Raw genomic sequence first — 20,400 nt, forward strand, 5'->3', positions numbered from 1 at the left:
AGATCTTATTGTATGTTGACTGTTACTGTTTCCTCTATGACATATAACGCTGCTGATGTGAATGAGTTACAGACGAGGGATGAGATCTTATTGTATGTTGACTGTTACTGTTTCCTCTGACAGGTAGCGCTGCTGATGTGAATGAGTTACAGACGAGGGATGAGATCTTATTGTATGTTGACTGTTAGTGTTTCCTCTGACAGGTAGCGCTGCTGATGTGAATGAGTTACAGACGAGGGATGAGATCTTATTGTATGTTGACTGTTACTGTTTCCTCTGACAGGTAGCGCTGCTGATGTGAATGAGTTACAGACGAGGGATGAGATCTTATTGTATGTTGACTGTTAGTGTTTCCTTTATGACAGGTAGCGCTGCTGATGTGAATGAGTTACAGACGAGGGATGAGATCTTATTGTATGTTGACTGTTACTGTTTCCTCTGACAGGTAGCGCTGCTGATGTGAATGAGTTACAGACGAGGGATGAGATCTTATTGTATGTTGACTGTTAGTGTTTCCTCTGACAGGTAGCGCTGCTGATGTGAATGAGTTACAGACGAGGGATGAGATCTTATTGTATGTTGACTGTTACTGTTTCCTCTGACAGGTAGCGCTGCTGATGTGAATGAGTTACAGACGAGGGATGAGATCTTATTGTATGTTGACTGTTAGTGTTTCCTTTATGACAGGTAGCGCTGCTGATGTGAATGAGTTACAGATGAGGGATGAGATCTTATTGTATGTTGACTGTTACTGTTTCCTCTATGACAGATAGCGCTGCTGATGTGAATGAGTTACAGACGAGGGATGAGATCTTATTGTATGTTGACTGTTAGTGTTTCCTTTATGACAGATAGCGCTGCTGATGTGAATGAGTTACAGACGAGGGATGAGATCTTATTGTATGTTGACTGTTAGTGTTTCCTTTATGACAGGTAGCGCTGCTGATGTGAATGAGTTACAGACGAGGGATGAGATCTTATTGTATGTTGACTGTTAGTGTTTCCTTTATGACAGGTAGCGCTGCTGATGTGAATGAGTTACAGACGAGGGATGAGATCTTATTGTATGTTGACTGTTACTGTTTCCTTTATGACAGGTAGCGCTGCTGATGTGAATGAGTTACAGACGAGGGATGAGATCTTATTGTATGTTACTGTTTCCTCTGACAGGTAGCGCTGCTGATGTGAATGAGTTACAGACGAGGGATGAGATCTTATTGTATGTTACTGTTTCCTCTGTGACAGGTAGCGCTGCTGATGTGAATGAGTTACAGACGAGGGATGAGATCTTATTGTATGTTACTGTTTCCTCTGTGACAGGTAGCGCTGCTGATGTGAATGAGTTACAGACGAGGGATGAGATCTTATTGTATGTTACTGTTTCCTCTGACAGGTAGCGCTGCTGATGTGAATGAGTTACAGACGAGGGATGAGATCTTATTGTATGTTACTGTTTCCTCTGTGACAGGTAGCGCTGCTGATGTGAATGAGTTACAGACGAGGGATGAGATCTTATTGTATGTTACTGTTTCCTCTGTGACAGGTAGCGCTGCTGATGTGAATGAGTTACAGACGAGGGATGAGATCTTATTGTATGTTGACTGTTACTGTTTCCTCTGTGACAGGTAGCGCTGCTGATGTGAATGAGTTACAGATGAGGGATGAGATCTTATTGTATGTTGACTGTTACTGTTTCCTCTATGACAGGTAGCGCTGCTGATGTGAATGAGTTACAGATGAGGGATGAGGTCTTATTGTATGTTGACTGTTACTGTTTCCTCTGTGACAGGTAGCGCTGCTGATGTGAATGAGTTACAGACGAGGGATGAGATCTTATTGTATGTTGACTGTTACTGTTTCCTCTATGGCATATAGCGCTGCTGATGTGAATGAGTTACAGACGAGGAATGAGGTCTTACTGTATGTTGACTGTTACTGTTTCCTCTGACAGGTAGTGCTGCTGATGTGAATGAGTTACAGACGAAGGATGAGATCGTGTCGATCAACAAGAAGGACGTTACGCGGCTGACCAACGAGTCCATCAATCAGCTCGTCTCAGACGCTGTCCGGTCAGGTTACCTGGAACTGGGCATCAGACGCTTCACCAGCGAGGAAGGTGAGAACAAGTGTTCTGGGTGGATCTGGCTGAAATTTGATAAAACATTAATGCCTGTATTTCGACATGTATATCATGAGTATAATACTAAATGCTTGTATAATACATTTTATATTCATCACGCTTATGATATTGATGATCTTAAAATAAACTTGCTTAATAATATTAAATGCAATTATTATTCATTACAAAAAGATTTTTTAAAAAACCCTTAAAAAAACACCCACATCCACCCCAAACACCCACCCACCCCCCCTACCCAAAAAAAAATCACCAACACCCACACCAAGATTTAAAATATCTAAACAGTACTGGATCAGAATTTAAAAAAATATATTTCTTTAATATGTACTTGAACAAGCACTAATCTAGATGGGAAAATTACCCATTTTTACTGGAATCATTAACAGCAGTGAGTTGCCATAATATTTTGGACCTTATCCAGTTTCATAAACAAAATTACACAGCAGCTGTCAAGACACAGTCTAGTTTATTATCATAGCCTACTGAATGCACAATACTAGACATCAACTCATGCCATGCTGTTTGCAGTTGATAATTCACATTCTAACTTAAATGACCGATGTATGTTTGTGTTTAGATGAAGAAGAAGAGTTTTTGTCAAGTGATGAGGAGATTGAGACACTAGAACCACACCAGAACCAGCAGATGGAATCCGACCTCGCAAACCTGTCCTACGACAGTCAGAGATCTCGGGCTTCACAGGTTAGTCAATTTATTACAGTCTATTCTTACACACCTGTTGGTGAGAACACCATGCGTTATTTTTGATAACACATAGATGTTTACACACATACGTGTGTTAACAATTTCAAGACAGATGACTGGCTGCTCCTAGGTGATGACCAGGTCACCAATGCCATACGTCCAATAAAAAAACAGCACTGTGATGTATAGTTAACCTGACAATCATATGTCTGTGACGCGTAAGTCAGCTACAAGTGCAACAGCTGTAAATAACTTTTAGTCGAAAAAGATGTAAAATTTGCTTAAAACCTGTGTTTTTTTAGGATATGTAAGAAATAGAATAATACATTCGTGTCTGTTAGATATCATTTATCTCACAACTCGTTGTTTAAAAACGTATCAGATTCACTTTCGCTTGTTAAGATACTTTTAAAACAACTCGTTGTGATATAAATGATATCTAACGGCCACTCATGTATTGTTCTCTATTTCTAACACTGAATTAAAATCTTCAGTTGAGATTTATCATCCAATACTATCATCGTCTTGTCTTGTGACTTTATACCGGCATTGATGGTGTAGTGGTTAAGCCATCAGACTTAATGCTGGTAGATACTGAGTACTGCTGGGTGTGTTATTTTATTATTATTTGTAATGCTAGATTAGTTAGATGCATTATATGTAGCACTATAGTTCTTACCAACCGGAATGCCTTTTTTCATACTATGGAATTTACTACAAGTTATTTATTTTTAAACCAATTGTTTATTTTTATTTTTTTAATTGCACTGAAAAATGGGGTGGGTTTTTTGTTGTTGTTTCCAAAACACTTTTTCTTTTCTTACATCAAATCAAACTGAAATTATTTAAAAAAAAAAAAAAAAAAAGGATGGACAGACTATAAATTCATATTAATGATAAATACTGTTTGTGTCTGTCTTGTTCAAAGTTTGACCAGCCTCAGTGGCATTGTGGTTAGGCTATCGGTCTACAGGCTGGTAGGTACTGGGTTCGGATCCCAGTCGAGGCATGGGATTTTTAATCCAGATACTGACTCCAAACCCTGAGTGGGTGTTCCGCAAGGCTCAGTGGGTAGGTGTAAACCACTTGCACCAACTAGTGATCCATAACTGGTTCAACAAAGGCCATGGTTTGTGCTATCCTGCCTGTGGGAAGCGCAAATAAAAGATCCCTTGCTGTCTGTCGTAAAAGAATAGCCTATGTGGCGACAGTGGGTTTCCTCTAAAAAACAGTGTCAGAATGACCATATGTTTGATGTCCAATAGCCGATGATAAGATAAAAAATCAATGTGCTCTAGTGGCATCATTAAATAAAACAAACTTTACTCTTTTTGTTCAAAGTTTATAATGCAAGGTGTATTAGTTGAAGAATATACATATTGTTTATGTCATATTTTGTTCTGCAAGTTTGGGCGTGATGTAGCTCAGTGGTAGATTGCTCGCCTGAGAGGTGATGGGTCACAGGATCCACTGCCCTCATTGGACTCAGGTTATTCCCCTTCCAACCAGTCCCCTACAGTCGGTACCACAAAAGCCATGATATGTACTGTTCTGTCTGTGGAAAAATTGCATATAAAAGATCGTTTACTGCAATTAGGACCACCTGTCATGGACAGAACTCTCTGGTGAAGTCAGAGGTTGTTCCCACAACAACCGTGCTTGAACAGTTCTTTGATGGAAGCATGCCAAAAATTACCCACATACCCACAGTTAGTACCAGATGAGTTTCATGCATTACTTGTTGTGCTTGATGAGTTTATATAATATGCATTACTCGTAGCACTAGAGTAGTTATCTTTGCTTGGAGGTGTTTAATATTTCACTGACTGTCGCTGATTTCAGGAGGATTTCCGCCACTCGGCCAACAAGAACCCTGTCGCTAGTGCCCTGGATGAGGAGCGACAGTGGGTAAACAATGCGACTCAGTCTACCCACGAACGTGACAGTGGCATGGGACACAGCATCAACAACATCTATGACTCTTATGAGGTACAGTACTTAGATTAGCAGAAAAAAATATGTTTTAAGTTTATGAAGTCAAAATCAAGATAGAGCGTGGGACGTAGCCCAGTGGTAAAGTGCTCGCTTGATGTGCAGTTGGTTTGGGATCGATTCCCGTCGGTGACCCCACTGGGTTATTTCTTGTTCCAACCAGTGTTCCACAACTGGTTTAATAAAGGCTGTGGTATATATAAAAGATCTCTTGTTGCTCATCGAAAAGAGTAGCCCATGAAGTGGCGACAGCGGGTTTCTTCTCTATATCTATGTGGTCCTTAACCATATGTCTGACGCCGTATAACCATAATTAATTTGTATTGAGTGCGTCGTTAAATAAAACAATCCTTCCTTCTTCAAAATCAAGATATATATTTTGTCAGTTTGTAACAGTTACTTTCCAATGAATGTCTTTTGTGAGTGTATGTTTATGCTCAGTACATAAAACTGTCATTTTAATTAATTGTTTTTGTTCTATCGTGCTTATCAGTTATCTCCCCTGATAAAATATGTAGCTTATTTTTGGGGGTAGATATTTCCTTCTTATTCCTTATGCCTCCATGTTTTTGTTTTTTTATTTTAAAGTATTATTTATGGCTTTCATTTGAAATGTTTTATTATTTGACATTAATATAAAGAAGATAAAAACATTTAGATGGTTCTGCTTGCATGTATGTTCAATTTCTAAGTTATTTTTCTTGAATTTAGCTTTAATTTTGTGCAGATTTTTAGGTGAGTTTTTATTCCGATTTCTTAAATTATTTACAAAAGCCTTGACAACACTTTACTATTGTACCTACTCTACAAAATTTATATACTCTTAAATGTATTTCTTGTTCCAGATAAAGTTGAAAGACATGAATGTGGTTTTTAAAAAATGTTATTTATTTGTTATTGCAGGAACCAGCAGCTGAAATGTCTCGAGACACCGCAGTGCTTTCGTCTGTGTGTAACGGTGAGCAGGATATCCTACAGGAGCAGTCTATGTTTGACCAGCAGGAGGTGGTGGTGCGACCCACACTGACCGTGACAAGGAAAAGTGAACATCGGGTGGATTCGAGCCGTAACGAGGACAACACAAGACCTCAGTCTACTGGTAAGTGATTCCTTCATTAAACTCCCTGTCGGTGGGCCCATTGGGCTATTTCTTGTTCCAGCCAGTACACCACAACTGGTATATCAAAGGCCATGGTATGTGCTATCCTGTCTGTGGGATGGTGCATATAAAAGATCCCTTGCTGCTAATCGGAAAGAGTAGCTCATGAAGTGGCGACAGCGGGTTTCATCTCAATATCTGTGTGGTCCTTAAACATATGTCTGATGCCATATAACCGTAAATAAAACGTGTTGAGTGCGTCGTTAAATAAAAAATTTCCTTCCTTTGTTAAACAGCTTATCCAGGACTGGTGTATTAAAAATCATGGTATGTGCTGTTCTGGCTGTGGAAATATCTTAATGGTAGCAGTATTCTAAATAGTATATCACTGGTCAAAGTTCAAAGAGCACCTAACTTTGAATGTCGCATTAAATAAGACAATGCCTGACATCAATGACATTAATGCCATTTGCCAGGACTTGTCGTAAAATGTTGTTTCATCTGGTCACTAAATTCCTATAATTTAATTTGAACTAGTATCAGTGTACTAGTTGCTATTTTGCTTAAAACATATGCATGGTCCTATTAAAACTAGGATTTCTGAAGAACTAGTCTAAGATATTTACTTTTATTCCTAAACTAGCAGCTTAACCTGCCATGTTTTCTCATTTACTTTGAGTGTAAGGGGTTGTAGTGTTTATATCCATGGCATATCCATGTATGTAGCAGTTTTGGACTTATGAAAAGAAAAATGTAGCGGGTTTTCTCTCTAAGACTAAATGTAAACAAATTACCAAATGTTTTGACATCCAATAGCTGATGATTAAAAAATCAATGTGCTCTAGTGGTGTCATTAAACAAAACAAACTTTATATACTGACACACAATGAAAACGCAAAACAGATATTTTTCAATACGGGTGTCTGCATCTGAGTCCATCCGTTCTGAGTCGAAGGATGACCTTCATCGGATGGATAGGCCTTCCATGACGTCCTATCGTGTTGCTTACTGTCATCATCGCAGTTCTGAACTGGTCACGGAGGTGGTGTTGTCGAATCTGCCGATCTTGGTGTGGGGTCGTAACGGGACGTTGACCATGTTGAGGTCGATGACGGACACTCCCAGTCTGTTGATGATGTTCAGCAAGTCGTCCAATAGTTGATGGATGGACTCTGAACGTCCTAGCAACTTGGCTTTCCAAAGTCCCCCCTTGAACCATGCCCAGCGCTGGCTCCCTTTGTTCTTCTCGGAGTCATGGCATTCTTAATGTGATGAGGAATATGACACCGTTACATGACTTTTATGTGTCCACATACTGGCATTTCATGTGCATTGCATGCAGCATGATTGAGCATGTAGTGAACGCATTTCACACCATTTTGTGTGTTTCTGCTATTGTATGTGTAACGAGAAAAAAACCAGGATTAAAACCCAGACAAAAGTACCAATCAATGGCTTCCTCTCATAAATTGTTATTTTAAGTCCAATAAATATATTTTTCATTAATTACAACAAAATATTGAAAAATATCTGTTTTGTGTTTTCATTGTGTGTCAGTATATGTAGCAGTTTTAGCCACATGTTACTATTGTTGTCTAATGTAAAAAGAAAAAAAAGAAAAGTGAATTGTGTTATTGTTGAAATAAGGAACAACCATAATTATTTTTAAAATTTGTAAAGCATCACCCACCATAAACTGTTTTAAAATTGTTGAAACCATCTTAAAAAACAACTTTAAAAATCGTTTACATCAATTCGACAGACTTCTTAGTTATCATGTCTTCTGCATTTATATTTTAGAATTAAATATTTAAAGGTCTGTAGTCCTAGACATTTGACCTTATGGCTGAAGAAATTAGTATTTAAAATATTCATTTGCTATTTAATTATCAAAGCAAACTTTATTTTCAGTGGCATAATGTCTAAAAATAGACTAAATAAATGTAATACCAACAAACACACTACAGAACAGGTGGGTTTGCTTATAGCAGATGTTTTTAGGCTTACCATAACACAGGGTTTCTAGATTATGGTAGCCCCACTCCCATGGCTAGTGACATTCAGTGTTGGGCTAGTAAATAACTACTATTGCCATGTCCGATGGCTAGTGAAAAACAAAATTGTCAAATGTTGCAGTTAAGTTAGTTTTGTAAATATGAATATTCTGACCCCACCCCAACCCAATGTTTGTGTTTTTATGCTCCATCTCCCTTTTTAGGTGATATGTCTTATTATTACTCTTATTTATTAAAATTGTATTAACTTAAAGTAAAGCAGGGCTAGTGAATATTTAATCGTGGCTAGTAAAAAAAACTAATTACTGATCCCATGGTTAGTCGATTTTTTTAAAATTCTAGAAGCCATGCATGATAACAGCAAGTATTATTTAAAATGATTAAATTATTATCCATTTATACTACTCAAAAGAATTTAAGGGTCAAAAATTTATAACCAAATAAGTTTCAGAGTGTATTAGATTGATGATGTAAACTACACCAAAAATTTAATTTATTGTTCCATATTTACAAAAAACCACAAATAAACGTCACTGTATACAAGAAAGTCACATGACATGCTGTCAAAGTTGAAGGTTGTCAAACATGGATTTTACACATTAGAACATTTGTTTAATAGTGTGTGAATCCACCCCTGGCACGAATACACTCGACACATCGTTGCCTCATGCTGTTGATCAGACGTCTGAAGAACTCTTGGGGAATGGCCTGCCACTCTGCCATAAGAAGTTGACCCAGATCATGAAGGTTGGCCAGAGGGGCATGGTTATTTCGAACTCTCCTGCGTAATTCGTCCCAGGCGTGCTCTATTGGGGCCAAGTCAGGCGAATATGCTGGCCAATCCATCCTGGCGATACCTTGTTGTCTGAGAAAGTCCGTTACCACCCTGGCACGGTGGGGTCTGGCATTGTCATCCTGCAGAACTGCCCCACCGCCAATCTGCTGAAGGCCTGGGAGAACCAATGGCCGGATAATCTCATTCAGATAGCGGATTCCATTCAGATTGCCATCCACCACATAGACAGGGGTCCTGTGGTGGATAGAGATGCCGCCCCACACCATGACGCTGCCACCACCGAACCGGTGATGTTGTCTAACGTTAACGTCAGCGAAGCGCTCCCCAGGACGTCTGTAGACACGAACCCGACCGTCGTTGAACCGGAGACTAAACCTGGACTCATCAGGAACATCACTCGACCCCACTGAACACGCTGCCACCGCAGATGAAGTGTGCACCAGTGACGTCTGGCCATTCTGTGACGTGGTAGGAGTGGTGGTCGAACAGCCTGGCGACGGCAGCATAGATTATTGGCTCTCAGACGATTGCGTATGGTTTGATCAGACACTCGAGTTCCAGTCGCAGTCCACAGATTGTCACGTAATCGGCGTGCAGTGGTTGTGCATTGACGTAGAGCCATATTGGTGATGTAGCGGTCATCTCTATTTGTAGTGCTTCAGGGTCTTCCCGAACGTGGACGATTTCGAACAGAATTCGTTGCTTGGTACCGTTGCCACAGTCGGCCGACAACACTCTGACTGACACCAAGTCTCAGAGCAACATTTCTTTGCGTATTGCCATCCTGAAGCCAAGCAATAGCCCTTCCTCGATCTTCGATAGTCAGTTGACGTCGTACCATTGTCGAATTTGGAGTGTGCACCGTACACGAATGCAAGCTCCAATTATACGGAAATTCAGCATTGGGAACATGGAATACACATGCAAAGCGTGCAAATGAAGCGCTTTGTGAAAAAGCAAGTTATGTGCACTTAGCAGACCTTTCGCTTTCGCCCTAATTTACGTGCAAATGTAAGCATGTTTTCGCCATTAGAACTAGTTGACAGTGTCAATGACAGTGGATTTTAATTCATTTATGGGTTGCTTAGACCCACTTTCGTCAAAATGGAACAATACCATGCGTGACATTATGGTCTAGCTAATATAATTGACATTCAGAAAATAATGTCGAAAATATCGTCTGACCCTTAAATTCTTTTGAGTAGTATATTAGTCCAAAACAAATCTTATATTCTGTATTAAATAAACTAAATAACTGTAAATTTATATTTTGTTTATACTGGCTGGTTTGTCTGGTCCAGCAACTCAAATGTTTTTTAAAGCCATGAAGTATTTAGTTTTTAGTCCCCTACCAGTCCAACCGGAGGGAACTATAGATTTTGCCCTTTTCTGTGTCTGTCTGTCTGTCTCTCCATCCATTTGTCCTGTCCGACGTAGTTTTTCGGGACTTAAAAATGTATAACTTTATTATATAGAGTTGCAGATCAAGTATGACTTTCATAAGCATTGGCCCATTTTTGACAGAGTTATGGCCCTTGATATTAGGAGATAGGAAAAATGAATGAATGTTTAACGACACCCCAGCACAAAAAATACATCGGCTATTGGATGTCAGACTATGTTAGTGCAAACAAATAAATGTTTGTTAGGTTTGTTTTATGGACCACGAACATAGGAGATACAAAAGAAAAGAGTAGCCCATGAAGTGGCGACAGCGGGTTTCCTTTCTCAATACCTGTGTGGTCCTTAACCATATGTACGATGCCATATAACCGTAAATAAAATGTGTTGAGTGCATCGTTAAATAAAACATTTCTTTATTTCTGTTTTTTCTTTTAGTAGTGGACATGTCCTGCTTTAGCAGTACTCACAAAAAGTTTGTTAGGTTTGTTTTCTGTAATGATGCTTGTATTACTGAATGCAGGTTTAACCAAAGAAGATGTTGAGTACGATGTAAAACTGAGAAACAAGCCACGCACCACGGAAGCTGATGAGGACACTGATGACAGCGGACCTCCGGCCATACTGAGGAAGTGGCAGAAACAGAGACCGAAGTCTGAGTACAGATACGAAGAGGAGAAAACCACCACACAGAAACGTATGAGTGCCACGATACCATGGTTATCAGGCAGTAAGGAATTCACCGACAGGGACCACAGTAAAGATGATTTGTTAATGAACAGATCTCAGCAGAAAGAAGCTCCCATGCCACAACCACGACGACCGAAAGCATTTGACCAATCAGAGGACGCGAGACTGCAGGAGTGGGAGAGAAAGCAGGAGAAGAAACGACAGGTATGAGTTGTCTCCCTTGTTACCAATTGAATGAGTTTGAATAATTTCCCATGCATGAATAATTAGTCATTTAATCTACATGAAGTAAATGGGTTTTTTTAAATCGGTATAAATTAAGTACATATCCAATTTTATTCTAGCATTAAAATTTGATTACAGTTGTAGTAGGTTATCAATAATGGGGTAAATGTGTCCATAAATTAATGTATCCAGTAGATAACCGTTTTTTAAAAGATAATTTATGAAATATATATGTTTAGTATTTTTTTTTTTTTTTTTTTTTTTTTTATGAGACATTTATAGGTAAGATTTCATTTATGTATTAAGATCTGTGATACATAACATTTAATGTAAAATAATACGTAGGAGAACAGAAAACAATAATTGTAATCTTAATGTGTCTATCAAATCTGGAATGTTATAGTGTGTTCTTATGTTGGTTTAAAAACAAAAACAAACCACCATACAAGATCTGGGTGTGTTACACTGATAGAAGGCTAAATGAAAACAGTATTCTATTCTTTTGTAACATCAAGTTATGAAAATGTCATTTAAAATTCCATGGATCTGAATGTGTTTTGTGTAGATTATGAGCATGTGAGTGTTCCCCTGATTAACCTGCCTGCTAGTTTGAAGGTATCAGAGATAAGACTAGGTTAGTCTAACTAACAGACTGGAGTCTTGTTGACTGTGATGTTTGTGTTTCCACTAACACTGAATGTTTTGTTTCTGTAGCAACCTGACCCTCCTGAGAATGCAGTAGAATTCGAGTTTTCCTTTAATCAGGTAAATAATGATATGTTACACTGTGAAGGTGTCTGTCTATCAGTCTGTCTGTCTATCAGTCTATCAATCTGTCTCTCTTTTGTTTTCTCGTCTCTCCTTCTGTCTCGGTGTGACTGACTGGCAGTTCATTTTTTTTTCATCCATCCATCCATCCATCCATCCATCCATCCATTTATCCATCCATCCATTTATCCATCCATCCATTTATCCATCCATCCATCCATCCATCCATCTATCCATCCATCATCCAACCATCCAAGCATTTATCCAACCATCCATCCATTCCTTCCTCTATACCTTCATCCACCTGCCAATAACCCACTCAAAACCATCCATCCATCCATCCATCCATCCATCCATCCATCCATCCATCCATCCATCCATCCATCCATCCATCCATCCACCCATCCATCCACCCACCCATCCACCTATCCATCCATCCATCACACCATCCATCCATCCATTTATCCATCCATCCATTTATCCATCCATCCATCCATCCATCCATCCATCCATCCATCCATCCATCCATCCATCAATCCACCCATCCACCCATCCATCCACCCATCCATCCACCCATCTATCCACCCATCCATCCATCCACCCATCCACCCATCCACCCATCCATCCATCCATCCATCCTTTCTGCCTTTCTTCCTTCCATTAATGGGTGTATGTTCTCTTCTCAGCACATCAAAATAAATGCATGTTTGGTACGAAATAGCTGTTGTTTAAAATGTGGCGAGATGTCATTTCTTTTTGCATCCTATATTGGCATGGTATGATTTTGTAATAATTCTTTCTAGATTTTATTCTTTTAATTTAGTACATAAGCACATAGGGATGAATAACACCATTTTAAGATTATTTAATACTTTAATAATACTGAGTTAAATACTGGCCTCGGTGGTGTAATAGTTAACCCATTGAATGTAAGGACCAGGGTCCCGTTCCACGAAGCAATCTTACTTCTAAGATCACCTTAAGTTTATAATTACCTTATGCACTTAAGACGATCTTAGCATTAAGATTGCTTTGTGGAACGGGGGTCCCAGTTTATGAACCCAGGACTGTCTAGTAAGTTTAATGACTCAATAGGTATGTGAGGCCACTACATTGACCTCTGTCTTACTAACCATTATGGACTAACCACTAGGGTGTATACTACCAAATCAAATCCCATAGACGACAATAGTAACATATGCGGCTAAAACTCCTACCTGCAACGTATCAACCGACATAAACGCCACGGATATAAATACTACCACCCCTTACACTTAAAGTGAATCAGAAAAAAATGGGGGTCAAGCTGCTCGTTTCTGAGATAACGGGTAGCGTCTATGACTACCCTAGTTTCGCACAAAATTTGAGTACTTTTTTTTACAGGTACCCCATACATGTTTCAAGCACAAGGCTACTTGACACATTGGTACTAGATGAAATAAAATTGCACATTTATTTTACCCAGATGAAACTATTATTTTTTACAACCAACACACTCACATTTATAACCAATCACAGGACTTGTGGTGTTCACTTCTCTATCAAAAGTTGGGTGCACCTCGAACTTTGACCCAGCCGGAAGTTATTTGGTTTAGTACTACCACTAGCTCTGTGTCCAGGATAGCCTGCTAAGGTAACCTCCTGTGACAACCTCCAATCAACAACTTCCAACTTCGTTTTAGATAGGGCTTAGAGTTTGTTGTATTATTTAAATTTAGAACGCCCATTTAAAATGGTGACAAATTTATTAGTCTAGGAAAATTTTGGATATAATAATAGTTTTTAAATAAATTTTTGGACTACACCTTCAAATTAAAAAAAAAAAATTTTTTAAATATAGTTAAATTTGTCCCCCTATATATATTTTTAATTTTTGAGTAAAATTCAAAATTATCCCGTTAAATTTTCTGTCCCGGAGTAGACCTCTGGCTATCCAGAACTCGACCCCGGGACAGACATGCTTGAAACCTTCGTGGTATGGAAGCATGTGAATAAATAAAATGAATGAATGCTAAGGTAGCTAAGATGTGTGCCCAAAACAGCATGCTTCAACTTTAATTAGATGGCATTTACTAGCCTCGGTGGTGTCGTGGTTAACGAACATAAGGCTGGTAGGTACAGGGTTCGCAGCCTGGTACCGGCTCCCACCCAGAATGAGTTTTTAACTACTCAAATGGGTAGGAGTAAGACCACGACACCCTCTTCTATCTCACTAACCACTAACAGCTAACAACTAACACTCTATCCTGGACATACAGCTCAGATAGCTGAGGTGTGTGCGCATGACAGCGTGCTTGAACCTTAATTGGATATAAGCACACAAAAAAGTTGAAATGAAAATGATGGCATGAAAAAATTAATATGCATGAATGTGTTAAATTTCATCTCCCTCAGAATATTCCATAGTTGATGCTACATACCTGTATATATAGTGCAATCACATGTCAAATTACAGAACAATTCTGTCAACCTATTTTTAGTCCAAATTATCTGTCACTCCACATGTATTTTTTTGTATTTAAAAATAAAAACAAAACCATTAAAAAGTATTATGAAAGAGATTTTCATTTTCTATTATAACCAGAATCCTATCAGATCCTCAGTTATTAATTTTGCATATATAGGGTTCACCGACTCCAGGATTATTAAAAAAAAACAAAAAAACCTGAATTGATGTAAGAGAAAATTGGTTGAAGCTGCTTAAAAGAATAAAGAGATAATTGAGTCCGGCTTGATGGCTTATTATTATAAAGTGATTGTTTTAATGGAAAAGTGAGCGAGTACTGTAACTGATCAGCTGGATGACAACACTGGTAATCACTAATGCTGGTTAACTCAGCGTGAGTTATTGATTCCGTGCGCACGTCCGTCTTCTCCATGCAATATGTTGCTTCATCGGGTCTGTAATTACTGGCAGAACAATACCGCATCCTGGTTCATGACCCAACCGCTTTAAAGTCACTTGTCACCTGTTTTGTTCGTAGGAAGTCTCTCTTGATTCAGATACCTGACTGAGGTAGGATTTAACATGTTTCTGTTTAGTTGTTAAGCTGCTGGAGTCATACCTTTACAGAGTCGATATATCATGCATAATTTGTGGCATTTTCTTCTCTCTGCATTTACTTTTATTTATTTTTGCATTTACAGTAGTTTGACACCCAATAGCTGATGTATTTTTCATGCTGGGGTGTCGTTAAACATTCATTCATTCATTCATTCATTCATTCATTCATTCATTCATTTCATTCATTCTTTTTAGTTGTTGTCACGATCCCAATTTCTGTGAGGATTATCACTTAGTTTGTATGTCTGTTTTTAGCAAACATTTAATTTAATTTGTATTAGTAATAACCAACTTTGTTAAAAACAAATCTTATCCTGAGGAATCGTTGATGGTTTTTGATATTTCGACTATACGTAGGTTACATTTAACAATTATTGGTCATATTTAACAGTTAGATGTCTTGTTCTGTATTACTTAGAACTGTTGTGTTTATAATTTATAAAACAGTTAGTGAACAAAGTATACATTGATATAGAAGATGCAAAGAAACTTAAATAAATGCACAATAAGTACTATTATAAAGGTTGTAGTTAATCTTGGATATACTGCCCATATGAAACTATACATTTTGAGGCCCTAAATATTTACTTTTTTTGTCACACTGCACATCATATTGTGTGTCCTCGCACTTCAAAGGCAAGTACTATTCCTATTTCCATGAATACAATCAAATTTTTAAACATTCTGTATAAACTCTACATTTTGATATCTCAACATTAGGACCACCTCTCTAATGCAGTCATCTCTAGGTTAAAGTTTCAACACTAATTTTCATTAATGCATCCACGTTCCAAATCCGCGTATGACTGGTGATGACTTGGCTGCCATGCTGTCAAGGCCTGCATATTGCTGTATCTATAATAAACAGGCTGCATGGTAATAAAACTTGCTACAGTATGTGATTCTAGCAATTACTGTTTCGGTTAACGAAGCATCTTGTTTTAAAATATTGATTATCACTCAATGACCATCCTGGCCAGTTGATTCTGTTTTCATGCTGTATTTTATGCTCGACATTCTTCATTTTGGATGGGTTATATAGCATTTAATAAGTAGGATGGTTTTGCGTACTAGGTAGACGTCAATAATTTTTCCATCTACTGCTGATAAGCAAAATGTGTTGAAAAACTGTTAAAATTAATTGCTGTATCAAATAACAGAATTAATTGTTACTTCGTATGGTTCATGTTATTCAGCATTGACCTATTGTTTGTTGATGTTACTCGACATTGACTTGGTGTTTTTTTTAATGTCACTCAGCATTGAGATGGTGAGTATCTTTTAATTTCACTTGACATTGACGTGTTCTTTTTCATGTCACTTGACATTGACCAACTGTGTTTACCTGCTGGGGTGTTATTAATGTAACTCGACACTGAGCTGTTGCTTGTTTGTTAATGTCACTTGACATTGACCTGATGTTAATCTGTTAATGTCACTTAACATGTCACCTGCTGTTTGTTAATGTCACTTGACATTGACCTGATGTTAATCTGTTAATGTCACTTAACATGTCACCTGCTGTTTGTTAATGTCACTCTACATTGATATTGTGTTTGTTTGCAGGAGGAGTTTGCTGAGCAGCAGGGTATGATGCAAAGACAGTACGAGGAAGATCAGCAGAGAGCAGAGGAGGCGGCCAGGAAGAAGAGTGAAGAGGTACGCAATGTTAGGAGAAATAGTGGTGATGGAAATCACACAGTTAGAGGTAGTTCAGTGGTAAAACATCTGTCTGGAAGTTTAGCCAGTACACAACATCTGATGTTAGGAGAAATAGTGGTGAAGGAAATCACACAGTCAGAGGTAGTTCAGTGGTAAAACATCTGTCTGGAAGTTTAACCAATACTCCACAAATATTACGGTTATGAGTTCAGTAATAAATGTCATACGTCAAATGATAATCACATGTTTTGGGGTTGGTTTTTTTAAAGGAACAAAAGCTCCTAGAACCTGAGATGCAGCGAATGAAGGAAATGGAAGAACGTCGTCAGGAGCGACGGAATCGTCTCAACGAGTTGCATGTGCAGCCGCATGAGGAGGAATACACAACGAGCAGGAATCGGCACGAACGCACCAGCGGTGTACTCGCAGACTCGGTGGACAGGCACGAGAAACCCGCAGGACTGTCCGACAAAACTCAGACAGCGACAATGTCTTTTAAGGTTGATGGACCACAACAGCAGCAACAGCAACAGCAGAGAGTCCTAGTTATTGATCCCAGAAACAGATCTGATAATGAGTAAGTTAGTTTTCTGATCAGTGTAATGTTATGGTAAATATTTGGGACCATACATTAGGTCAAATATTCCCTGTGGTGCTTTGAGTATACATTAGGTCATATATTCATTTTGCCTATGGGACCATACATTAGGTCAGATATTCCCTATGGCACATTGAGCATACATTAGGTCAAATATTCCCTATCATAATGGAAGTGTACATTAGGTCAAATATTCCCTATCATGATGGAGCATACATTAGGTCAAATATTCCCTATCATGATGGAGCATACATTAGGTCAAATATTCCCTATCATGATGGAGCATACATTAGGTCAAATATTCCCTATCATGATGGAGCATACATTAGGTCAAATATTCCCTATCATGATGGAGCATACATTAGGTCAAATATTCCCTATCGTAATGGGAGCATACATTAGGTCAAATATTCCCTATCATGATGGGAGCATACATTAGGTCAAATATTCCCTATCATGATGGAGCATACATTAGGTCAAATATTCCCTATCATAATGGGAGCATACATTAGGTCAAATATTCCCTATCATGATGGGAGCATACATTAGGTCAAATATTCCCTGTCATGATGGGAGCATACATTAGGTCAAATATTCCCTGTCATGATGGGAGCATACATTAGGTCAAATATTCCCTATCATGATGGGAGCATACATTAGGTCAAATATTCCCTGTCATGATGGGAGCATACATTAGGTGAAATATTCCCTATGGAACTTTGGGCACACATTCAAATATATTTCCTACAGCATTATGGGCCTACATTATCGCACTTTATGTATGGCACTGTCAGCCATGCATATATTCTAAACATTCCTTATAGCATGTTGTCATATATTCCCTATTGCATTGCAACTACTCACACTGTATCATAACATTCTTTATGACATATCATTGTAAAATATTCTCTATTTCATTGTTCGTAATTTTTGTAAATATTTCTTTTTCAGCCAAGAGCATCCCGAATATAGCTTCCACTTGAATATCAACCAGCGGGAGATGTCCAGTGCTCCACCCATTCGTGCAGAGGTCCGGCCCAAACTGAAATCGGCTCCCGGCAACCAGCAAATAGGTTTGTTTCTTGGAAAAAATAGTTATCATTAGTGATCTCTGATTGTTTATCAAAATCACAGTGTGGGCCATAGCCCAGTGGTAAAGTGTCTGCCTGATGCACGGTCAGTTTGGGATCGATCCCTGTCGGTGGGCCTATTGGGCCATTTCTCATTTCAGCCAATGCACAACAACTGGTATACCAAAGGCTGTGGTATGTGCTGTCCTGTCTGTGGGTTGGTTCATATAAAAGATCCATTGCTACTAATGGAAACATGTAACAGTTTCCTCTAAGATTGTATGTCAAAATTACCAAATGTTTGACATCTAGTTGCCGATGGTTAATAAATCAATGTGCTCTAGTGGTGTCGTTAAACAAAACAAACTTTAACTTCTTAAAAATCAAAATCATTATGGCTCGTTATAGACAAAATTCTTATGAATACATTGAAACCCCTCTAAACCAGACACCCTTATGACCAAGTAAAATGTCCAGTATTAAGAGGTATCCCATTTAAAGAGGTTAAGTTCTGCCAATTTCACAAAACATCGTAAGCTTAGTTTTGCACGTAAACATAAATCTTGACTAAACCACAATTCTTATTATTATTATAGTACAAGAAATATAGTTTGAAGTACACATATTTCATTTTCTTTTGTCCTTAAAATCTACCATAATGATGTAATTTTCTGCGTGAAATAGATGTCAAACACATGTAAATTAATGACAGGTATGACTGCTAGTTGCAGACGTAAACTTACAATGTTTTGTGAAAAAGGCCCTGTACAGAATATTAAAAAGGGACAGTGAAAAATGTCTGGTTTTGAGGGAATTCTGGTTTTCAGAGTGTCCACTTTAGATAGGTTTTACTGTAGTTCACCATTTTTTCATTATGAAGTACAAGACAAAAGTAGTAAAAGTAATTTATATAACTTTTAAGGGATCTAAAACTGCATTTATAATTATTGATTGATGCACAGTTGGCAGTAGTGGGAAGCCATTTTGCTGGCTGACAGCTGAAAATGGAAAAGCTTTTAATGCATAATAATTACTGTTCTACAATTCACTCTATTCTGATTGGACAACTTCATTAAAAAATTGAATGTTATCCTTCAATAAACCTCAGAAAACGGCGTTATTATGTCAAATGGAACATCATTATGTAAAACAAGTCATGGAAAGGAAATCAGAAACTGATTTATGTGTATTTTTAACTAAATTAAAAATGTTGTTTGTAATTATAAGAATTGTTTGTAAAAAAAAATTGTAATTTTTTGTATATCAGTCTCAAATGTAGTACAAAATTGGTTCACTACACTGCATGATTTTATGAAATTTGTGACTGTTATACATCAATGAATTGACACATGACAAAGAATTCTTATTAGCATTTGATTATTGTTTGAGAAATGTCAACTCGATGTGAATAAATTTGGTGACAACATCATAATATCCATTACAGGAAGTCACGAGAAGCAGATGGCAGAAGAGAGAGAAAGACAGTGGCAGGAGGAACTGAGAAAGAAAGAAGAAAAAAGGAAAGAGGAGGAAGACCGTCGACTTCAAGAAAAGGCAGAACAGCTTAGGATACAGGAGGTATGAGATTGCATTCTATAGACATCAGTTGTGGAAAGACAACCAGCAGATTTTAGAATGTTGTGATGGATCCGACATCCAGTTACTTCATATCTTAAGGTAGACCAACAGAATTACCGGTAATCTCTTTACAGTGGAGTAACTCTGCTCATGTAATGGCAAAAATGTCTAATGATTTCAGTAACAGTCTAGAGATTTCAGTAGCAGTTTACAAATTTTAGTAGGAGTTGAGATTTTAGTACTGGTCGAGAGATTTCAGTAGCAGTGTATACAGATTTCAGTAGCAGTCTAGAGATTTCAGTAGCAGTTTACAAATTTCAGTAGGAGTTGAGATTTCAGTAGTGGCCTAGAGATTTCAGTAGCAGTCTAGAGATTTCAGTTTCAGTCTATAAATATCAGTACCAGTTCAGATATTTCAGTAGCAGTCTAGAAATATCAATTGCAGTCTACAGATTTAAGTAGCAGTATAGAGATTTCAGTAGCAGTATAGAGATTTCTGTAGTGGGCTAGATATTTCAGTAGCAATCTAGAGATGGAGCACAAATTAATAAAATTTAACAGCTGTTTTTGATTCCTGTTTGATAATTTGATGTTCTT

At 38.0% G+C, this 20,400-nt stretch overlaps 1 protein-coding gene across 4 annotated transcripts in view; it reads left to right on the top strand.

The window, feature by feature from the left end:
* Nucleotides 1–20,400, top strand: part of LOC121374175 (LIM and calponin homology domains-containing protein 1-like) — a 190,846-nt gene that overhangs the window by 157,339 nt on the left and 13,107 nt on the right. For all 4 annotated transcript variants that reach the window (XM_041501150.1, XM_041501148.1, XM_041501152.1 and 1 more), the window contains exons 11-20: nt 1,952–2,116; nt 2,718–2,842; nt 4,688–4,834; nt 5,741–5,936; nt 10,672–11,042; nt 11,778–11,828; nt 16,462–16,554; nt 16,827–17,134; nt 18,107–18,228; nt 19,670–19,803. In XM_041501150.1, the coding sequence (XP_041357084.1) occupies nt 1,952–2,116; nt 2,718–2,842; nt 4,688–4,834; nt 5,741–5,936; nt 10,672–11,042; nt 11,778–11,828; nt 16,462–16,554; nt 16,827–17,134; nt 18,107–18,228; nt 19,670–19,803 (1,712 nt within the window). The remainder of the gene's footprint in view (nt 1–1,951; nt 2,117–2,717; nt 2,843–4,687; nt 4,835–5,740; nt 5,937–10,671; nt 11,043–11,777; nt 11,829–16,461; nt 16,555–16,826; nt 17,135–18,106; nt 18,229–19,669; nt 19,804–20,400) is intronic.

Source organism: Gigantopelta aegis, chromosome 6 (assembly GCF_016097555.1).
Source record: "Gigantopelta aegis isolate Gae_Host chromosome 6, Gae_host_genome, whole genome shotgun sequence".
Taxonomy (NCBI): domain Eukaryota; kingdom Metazoa; phylum Mollusca; class Gastropoda; order Neomphalida; family Peltospiridae; genus Gigantopelta; species Gigantopelta aegis.